The 9,507-nt window shown below is 39.5% G+C and overlaps 1 protein-coding gene across 1 annotated transcript in view; it reads right to left on the bottom strand.

Annotated features, from left to right (window-relative positions):
- Positions 1-5,728, bottom strand: part of hyi (hydroxypyruvate isomerase) — a 38,124-nt gene extending 32,396 nt beyond the window's left edge. The window contains exons 1-2 of the mRNA XM_017435694.3: positions 5,453-5,728; positions 2,310-2,421 (exon numbers count right to left, since the gene is read on the bottom strand). Coding sequence (XP_017291183.1) covers positions 2,310-2,421; positions 5,453-5,651 — 311 coding nt within the window. The 5' untranslated portion in view covers positions 5,652-5,728. The remainder of the gene's footprint in view (positions 1-2,309; positions 2,422-5,452) is intronic.
- Positions 5,729-9,507: the final 3,779 nt, after the last annotated feature.

Below are 9,507 nucleotides of genomic sequence, written 5' to 3' on the forward strand. Positions count from 1 at the left end.
TGTGACAAAGTTAGATCTGCTCAAAGGTTATTGGCAGGTCCCACTGACAGAGCGGGCCAAGGAAATAACTGCATTTGTGACTCCAGATGCTTTTTTGCAGTATACAGTGATGCCATTTGGAGTGCGTAATGCGCCGGCAACTTTTCAGCGGCTAGTAAACAAAGTTTTGTCTGGGGTGAAGGGGTGTGAAGCCTATTTAGATGACATTGTCATTTATTCAGACTTTTGGGGGGAACATCTAGAACAAGTAAAAATGGTGTTCCAGAAATTAACTGAAGCTCACCTGACGGTTAATCTCGCAAAATGTGAGTTTGGTCGTGCTACTGTGGTTTATTTGGGTAAAATGGTGGGCAATGGACATGTTAGGCCAGTTGGTTCGAAAATAGAGGCCATTTCATCGTTTCCCATTCCCTCCTCACGACGTGAGTTGCAGCGCTTTCTTGGAATGGCAGGCTATTACAGGAGTTTCTGTAAGAATTTTTCCGCTGTTGCTTCTCCTCTCACCGACTTGATAAGTCCAAAAGTTCCATTCATTTGGTCATTGGAGTGTCAACATGCGTTTGAGTGTGTTAAAGCGCTCTTGAGTAATGCCCCTGTTCTTGCCGCACCTGCGTATACTGTGCCCTTTAAACTGGCAGTGGATGCCAGTGACACAGGAGCTGGCGCGGTTCTCTTGCAGGACGGTCGAGATGGGATCGAACATCCTGTGTGCTATTTCTCAAAGAAATTTAATAGACACCAGAAGGTGTACTCTACGATAGAGAAAGAGGCACTGGCGCTGGTTATGGCGTTAAAACACTTCGAGGTTTATGTGGGCTCCTCTAGTAGCCCAATTGTGGTGTATACTGACCATAACCCGCTCGTCTTTATTCAGCAAATGCGTAATTCCAACCGACGGCTGATGCGATGGGCCCTTTACCTTCAGTCCTTCTATTTGGAGGTGAAACACATAAAAGGTAAGGATAACATCTTAGCTGACACATTGTCCCGTTCCTACTATTGATGCTGCATGGTGTATTGAAATCACAATGCAGCATTTAAGGGTGGAGGTGTGACGTGCCCTGTCATTTGATGTGAATGAGTGCCTGTTTAATGGTTGTTTTTCCTTGCAGTTGATTGGCTGGAAGGGATTTAAAAGGCTCAAGCCCCACCCACCAGGGGAGCGAGGAGGTTCGGATGAGCGCCTTTGTGTTCGTGGAACTCTGAGCCTCGCTCCCGTTCCTTTTGCTTGTTGATCACTTGTTTGTGTTGTTTGGTCTGGGGATCGTAGTCTAAGCTGGGATTTCCGGTTTTTGTTTGTAGGGTTTGTGATCCTGTGAGGCAGGGTGAGGGGGGCGGTCCGAATCTGACGGTCAACTGCTGGCTGGTTCGTGAGCGCTCCCACACTTTTGTTTATTTTGCCACGATTCCCTGTACCACTGTGTCCAGACTTGGGTCAAATAAAACATCTCTATTATCTGTGACTTGGTCTGGGCTCCTTGTGTTGTGTGTCCTGTGCGGACCGTAACAGGCACTACACAACAAAAATAAGTCCAAAATCAGTTCAGACAGATCCAGATTCAAATTTAAATATAGTCAATTTATTGTGTGAATGCGGAATCAGTATTCACACTATTGTTTTCCTGTTCATAGTTTCTTCTGTACATTTTTTTGGACTCAAACTACCTCTGCATACTTTGTGCTATTTTAACCATTTCATATATCAAAAACCTTTGGCTCAATTGGGATGATTGTGCTGTGACTTTTAGTATTTGTAACTTTTATACTTTTTGAATTATTTAACTTTGTTTGCAAAAAGTTTCCATATAGAAGTACTGTATATATACACTCACCTGATGGAACCACGCTACACCTCCCACCTCACTATCACAAGCGTGTGGCGAGGTGTCTGGGTTGAGTCTAAACCCGGACCCCCATGAGTTTTGTTTTTCATAAAATTTGTGAGATTTTCCCTGTAAATTTATCACTAACTTCTTAGAGAATATCCAGATGTCCCTTTTGTAAATTTACGACTTTAATCCTAAAAAATACTTTGCCTATTTTTCCTCGCAAATTTATAACAATTTTAGCAAAAATCTTTAAACGTAAAATTTTTTACTTTCTCTCTTGAAAATTTATGACTTCCCAAATATATGAAGCTGTGACATCAATGTTGGAATTTCTGAGTTTTTTCTCAGAATTTTCCCTGCCTATCAGCTTCCTTTATTATTTTTATTATTATTATTATTTTTACAATGGTCATAATACACCGTCGTAGGTTTCACTTAAGTTTGAAAAGTGGTTTAAACAGTACTGAGATGATTGCTCACCTTTTACAGTTCAAGGCTTTTGCATATTTTAGAGTCAGATCCAGACCCAGTCTGAAGTCCACTTCTCTTCCAGGAACTGCTCCCAGACCGAGATCCCCTGCTCGGACATTTCCTGCAACATAAAAACACCGGAACATCAGCAGAACATCAGTGTTATGTACTGCCTGCATCCTGTATCAAACTCAGGTCTGAACCCAGAAGGCAGCAGACTCAGAACTTTTGGGCCCATCATGCTGTGAATTAAAGGATTAGTGTTCCTTTAAGGCAGTGGTGTCCAATCCTCATCCTGGTGGGCCACTGTCCTGCATGTTTTAGATGTTTCTCTGCTTTGACACACCAGATTTGAATGACTGAGTGATTAACAGGCTTCTGCAGAACCTGAAGACCTGCTGAAGAGCAGGGAAACAACTAAAACATGCAGAATAGTGGCACACCAGGACTGGGATTGGACATCACTGCCTTAAGGAATACATATCACCTGCTGCCTTTCATGCCAGAGATTTAGACTAATTGTAAAAATTATAATTAGAGAGGGGATCTGAAGCCAGAAGTTGAAGCCACAAAGCATGAGTGTCACCTAATGGCTCGCTAGATTACAGTTTTTTTAATATCGCCCCTTCATGTAAATGAATAGGACATTTTTCTGACTACAAAAATAAAAATACACTTAAGATAAAGTTTTTCAGGTGTTGATTTTTGTTGCATCACAGAGCATTTACCTTCCTGATATTTAGTTTTAATAAGTTGTTTTAAGTTGGTGTGTAAGCAAAACTTAAGTATAGAGCATATAGTACCACATTCCTAGTGCAAAGACACTGGCTCCAAAAATACAACATGACAGCTCCCAAGACACAGGCATTTTGGGTTCCACTTTGAACAATGGGAGAAGGTGGAGATGTTTCGTCTATCTTTATTACAGTAGATGTTTTCTTCTTGAATCTTGAAAACAAGGTAATACACAATCTCATGTGGTATTGAAAGATGTCACACTCAGAGTATGTGTTAGCGATGTTTCTCAGCTAGGGGTGTAACAAGATTATGGAGTTATTTCCCTGCCAAAATGTTGCAAACAAATAAAACATATTTCACAAACTGTTTTAAAACGTTGCACACACATAAAACACTCACCGGGAGGATATACAGGAGCAGTTGGGTCGGAGGAAGACTGGCATTAAACTGCTGTCTCACTGCTAACACGATGAGCTCCTCACAGGTCAGACATCAGTTTAACGCCAGTCTTCCTCAGACCCAATCCCTCTTATATATCTTCCCAGCGCAAACAAAAAATAGATCGGAATTGGTTTTATACAATTTCCGGTCGCAACTAAAGCAAAAAAAAAAAAAAAAATTAAAGCAAATTAAAATCATCAGGGTTTCCCACAGTGTATTATAAGCCTGGCGGGTTGCAAGGCTTTCCCTCTCCCGCCGCTAGGATAAGCTCTGCTTGTTTATTGTAAAATACGGCATTTTTCATACATGTTTTTTTTTCCCCCACCCGCAACAAATTGTCGCGTTGATCACCCCACGAGGGTGCGCGCCAACAGTGACCCAATTGCGCTGTCCCCGCCCCTGAATGAAGGCCCCGCGCGGTGTTGCGTCGTGGTCGTGCTCCTCCCAATTTTGGTAATTTCGTATGGGTTCTGTTGTTATTCACTGGCCTTGACGTGAGACGTGTGTTGGTGCTTTGTTTGCACTTTTTGATTCATGTTAATTTAATTTATTTTTAAATGTGACTTAAATTAGGATTCAAATTAGGTGCTAACAATTTGTATGTATTTTTGTTTTAAAAAATATTTCAAAAGTGCCTTTTTGTAAAACTGTAGTTGCGTAAATATTTGGCACAAATATCTTACAATATCACATAATAAATAGCCATATTTTCAACTTTCTTGTCAACTTTAATCTTTTTTTTTTTTACTAAATCACGGTCAGCCAGCGATCGGCCGGCGAACGGCCACCTACCACCGGGCTTAGCCTCTTTTCTGGGGGAAACCCTGATCATAAATAGAATTTATCATACAAAAGAATTTCTGAGGATAAAATTTAAATTAGACATTGGGAACTGTGGCAACTGTGAGGCAGAGAGTAAAAACCTAGAACATGTTTTGTTTTTGTCTCAGCTGGACTTGACTTTCTCACTTCAAAAGAAATCACATTTGGGGTATTTGATAAAACTTTGAGTAGTGAATATTGTATCAATAATTGGATTATATTAGCTAAACATTATGTACTTAAATGCTGTTTCTTCAAATGTAAACCTAATATGAACCACAGGAAGCATGAGCTAAAGTCTTATACAAAATCTTTAAATTTTGTAATGAAAAAAATGCTAGTAAATTTCTTTCTTTTTTGGTTAATTTTAATTCCTTTGATTAATGCCCTGTTTTGTGTTTGTTTTCTCTCTGTTATGAATCGACTTTTGTAATTTCATGTGTGTTTTGGCAGAAACTTGCCGCAGAGAGTGTGGAATTGTTTCATATGTGAGAAGAGATCATTTTGTACTCGAGGACGGTTTGTAAAACATGTTTTATTTGTTTCCAATGTTTTGGCAGGAAATTAACTCCATACAGGATCTCGGGACATTCACAGTCCTGCTCTGGGTCTGAATCTGCCCGAGGAACTGGACTGTCCTTTCATGGCACGAGGGCTCGAGACTTCAGTTGAATCTGTACAAAGCCCAGGTCCAGACTGCTTTCCATCCAAAATCTATACAACCTTTCACAAGCAGCTGGCCTCAGTCCTACAAGAAATGTTTACCGAGTCTTTCAATACAGGCACGCTTCAGCAAACTTTAAACACATTTCTTGTGGTTTACAACCCCTCCACTAATGTGTCAAAGTGGTTTATTGTGTCACCATCATTAGTCACTAGGGACTGTCTTTGAAGCAATCTTTTAACCCATCTCTATTTGGAGCTGTACATTCAATGATTACTTTATGAAAGTTTCATCCAAATCTAACCAGTGAGTCATGAGATATTTTTGCAAACAGACAGAAAGCGTTGACTCCTTAAAATTTGAAACAAAGATCTTATTCAATTTCAGAATGAGTTGAGGATCAGTCTCAGGATTTTAGGTTTAACATGTGTAAAGTGGACTGAGTTGTAACCACGCGTGTTTGCTAATGTCATTTAGCGGTGTGTACCGGGCGGGGTGTTGATGAGGACCAGCTCCACTCCCGCAGCCTCTCTGGCTCTCTGGAGCTCCGGCAGGTCGGAGTCGAACAGCCAGCCGGCTTCCACCGCCTGAAAGCCGGCGGCAGCTGCCGCGGAGATCCTGTGGCTGAAGTCCGGGAGGTCGGTGAAGAGCCAGGAAAGGTTCGCACAGAACTTCAGTCCGGACATGTTGAAACAGTTCCGCGAAGGACAACGACCCGGGGTTTAAGACATTGTTTACATTTTCTTCTTCTACGGTTTATTTGCAGTTGTCAAGTTAACTGAAACGTGCTTTACGCAAACTACTGGCTGGAGTGTGGACTGAGAAAAAAAAAAAAAAAAAAACTATCGCCCACCGCTGAGAGGGTCTGTCTGTCTGTCTGTTAGCAAAATATCTCATGAGCCACTGGACGGATTTTGATGAAAATTTCAGTTAATAATCTTTGCGTGATTATCTACAACTGATTAACTTTTGTTGTTAATCTAATTCGAGATGGCTGTCACAGCTAACACACAAAAAAGCCCACAAGAAAGGGTGTAATACAGTCAATTTTAGAGATATTGACCTCAAATTTGGTGTGGTAGTAGCTGGGAGTGATCCCCAACACATATTCTGAGTGCTAACAAATTGTGCAAGGTCTTTGTTTAAACTTTTGAAATGACCTATTTAGTCAGTCTGTTCGCACAATACCCCAAAAATCACTGGACGGATTTCAACGAAACTCTCTGGAAATAACCATTGGATGTTCATTTACAACTGATTCAATTTTAAAGCCAATCTAATTCAAGATGGCTGCCACAGCCAAGTGACTTTACAAAAAAAACAAAAAATAGCTGTAATTTATTCAGTTTTACAGATATTGAGCTAACATTGGTGTGATTGTAGCTGAGAGTCTTTTCTAACACACACTGATTGTATAGTGTGTTTATTTTTAAATATCTCAGGGCTCTACAGTTCCACTTCACTTATTTTGTGTGGTGGGTCAGAAATCTTTTTCTGCCATCTGGCAGCAGAAGCACCTAGAGAAAAGCTCTGCTCGGTCTAATCTTGGCTGTTTTCTGTCAGCATCCATCCCCCCAGGAGCAGGATCCTGAGGAAGACCATCTGCTGGCCTGTTGGAGGGCTAGTTTAACTGGCAGAGTTTACAAAGAGGAATCAGACATTCACTCTTTACATTATGGATTGTAACAACACGTTCCTGATTCATCCACTGCTGTTGGAACAGCCCTCTGTGTGTTTGTGCTCTAAAACAGAAGGGATGAAACAGGTTTTTTTTAATGATCTGGTCCAGTTCTACACTCAAAACCAGACCAGAACAGCTAATAGTAAAACAAGCTGATAAGAGATGATGAAGCATTTTATTCAGATAAAAAAGTGGATGTTACTTAATGAGTCACAGAGTTATTCTGTTCGGTTGGGTGTCATTCGTCTCAAACTAGTACATTGAGGCGATGTCCGAGTTTGGTATTGTTCTGCTGAAGGTTTCTTCCTGTTAAATAGAAATCATTCCTTTCCACTGTCGCCAGTGTGCTACTCAGGATGGGAGATTGTGACAAAAGGTAAATTTGACACAATCTGCTCCTTAGATAGATAACCTTTTCTAATTTGTGTTTGATATCGTACTGTACATGAAAGGATATTGTAATGACATGCTGTATGTGAATGAATCTTTTAAAAATTCAATTAGATTCAATTATATGTCATATTTTCCACACAAGTACAAATATATTTCAATTCAATTCAGTTTATTTATATAGTTCTAAGTGACAACAAAAGTCATCTCAGGGCACTGTACAAAAACATTCACATACAATATAAAGAGTCAGTTTGTAAAAGTTATCTACCTAAGAAAGCCAGCAGATTGTGTTGAATTTTCACTTTGTCACAGTCTCCCATCCTGAGCAGCACACTGGCAGCAGTGGAAAGAAAAAAATCTTCCTTTTAACAGGATGAAACCTCCCGCAGAACCAGAACCAGGCTCAGGGCGAGTGGCTGTCTGCTTCCACTGGCTGAGGTTTGAGAGGACAGGAAAGAGACGCAGACAAACACAGAATGACTGGTCCAGGTGGAGTTTCTATTAAAAAAAAGACAAAGGAAATCATGTTAATGGTAGAAATAATTACAGTAGAGCAAGTAAAACAGCAGCAGAGTGGGGAAATGTAGTGAATTTGTCCTCCAGCAGTCTAAGCCTATACTATCATAACTAACAGATAGTGCTCAGGAAACCCAAGTCAACCCTAACTATAGGACTGATCAAAAAGGAAAGGCCTAGTCTTAAAAGTAGACAGAGTGTCAGCCTCACAGACAGAAACTGGAAGTTGGATGCAACAAGTGAGGAGCCTGAGAACTGAAAGCTCTGCCTCCTGTTCTACTTTTAGAAACTCTAGGAACCACAAGTAATCCTGCAGTTAGAGAGCAAAGTGCTCTGTTAGGAAAATATGGAACAATATGCTTCCCGCAACCCGTAATGGAGAAGCAGGTAAAAGGATGGATGGAACTTGGTTGTTGAGAACTTTGTATGTTAGGAGTAAGATTTTAAATTCTTTTCTGAATTTGACAGGGTTTGAATTTGAATAACATCCTGCATGTAAATGGATTTTATAACATACTCTATATGAATGGATTTCATGACATACTGTTGTAAGAAATGGTCAGTTCAGTCTTGAGATTTCTATTTATCAGAGCTCAACAGCTGAAGAATGACATTCTTTAATCACAGGGAACCCTTGTAATATTTACACTGAATAAGGAAAAAAACGAGTGTCTTTTAGAATTTTACTACAACAATAATTTAAATGAAAAATTAGAACCAACAATAAACGATTAAGACAACACAACAAAAAAAAGGTCAACACTAAGATTTTAGGGACTATTTTTGTGAGGTATGACTTTTAAGTAATTACTCTGATTGAGGAATCCTCAAGATAAAACACAGCAACAATACTTTAATAATCTAAGATGAAATAGTGATTATTGGTTTATCTAAACCAAAAAAACTGTTTGATAAGAATGTTTTGATTGTAGAATTATTGTATTTGGTTCCTTATCTGAGCAAGAATTTGGAATACTTTAAACAATTTTGGTAAATAGTTCACTTTGGAATTTGGTCAGAAGATGTTATTAATTCTGCCAGGTTGTCAGGTTAGGTTTGATGAAACATCAAATTGGAAACAGATGTTATTTATTAATTTGCATCAGTTAACATGAAATAGCCAGACCCAAAATCACTTATAGGTGCCTCACTGGGTCAGAACTGTGGAGGGCTAGTCATCTTTGGTGAACTTGGAGGATGCTCAGGCCTCAACAGAACCACAACAAGGAGGAAGGTTAAGGCCCAGAGCCCGTTGAGGGTCAGAGGCCAGTGTTCTGTTCAAGGTTGAGGTTGAGGTGATGTTTGCAGAGAGTCAGCCAGGAGGCAGTTGATACAGGTGACAAGCAAACTAGAGCAATGCTCTTTAGCACATAAAAAGTTATTTCTGAACATAAGTTTTCCTTACAGTTTTCTCTTTCTTTATCTTTTGTCTGCTGAACTTACAACAACACTGAGCAAAAATGTTTTTCTCAAGTTACAAAATGAAATGAAGACAAAATAAAGGGAATAAGGTCTTCACATGATGAACGCAAACATAAACTACAATGAACTGCAGTTACCCGCCAAGGCTTTCTCCTCAGTTTGTTATCAGACTTTATTTGATATCAACTAGGGCATTCAGATTGCTGGGGGATTGAAAGACCTCAGGGCTGCAGAAAGGCTTAATCTCACTCTGTCCAAAGACTATTTCACCCACAGCTGAGCACAGTTCTCTTGTAAGACGAAATAGATAATATTTGTTAAAACATATTTCTCATGTTACATATTTGCACACAAATAATGACCAATAATTATTTTTCATATTTCAACGGGTTTCATAATCAAACATACATACAAGTGCTGGTCATAAAATTAGAATATCATGAAAAAGTAGATTGATTTCAGTAATTCCATTTAAAAAGTGAAACTTGTATATTATATTCATACATTACATACAAACTCATATATTTCAA

Source organism: Kryptolebias marmoratus, linkage group LG18 (assembly GCF_001649575.2).
Source record: "Kryptolebias marmoratus isolate JLee-2015 linkage group LG18, ASM164957v2, whole genome shotgun sequence".
In the NCBI taxonomy this organism is placed as follows: domain Eukaryota; kingdom Metazoa; phylum Chordata; class Actinopteri; order Cyprinodontiformes; family Rivulidae; genus Kryptolebias; species Kryptolebias marmoratus.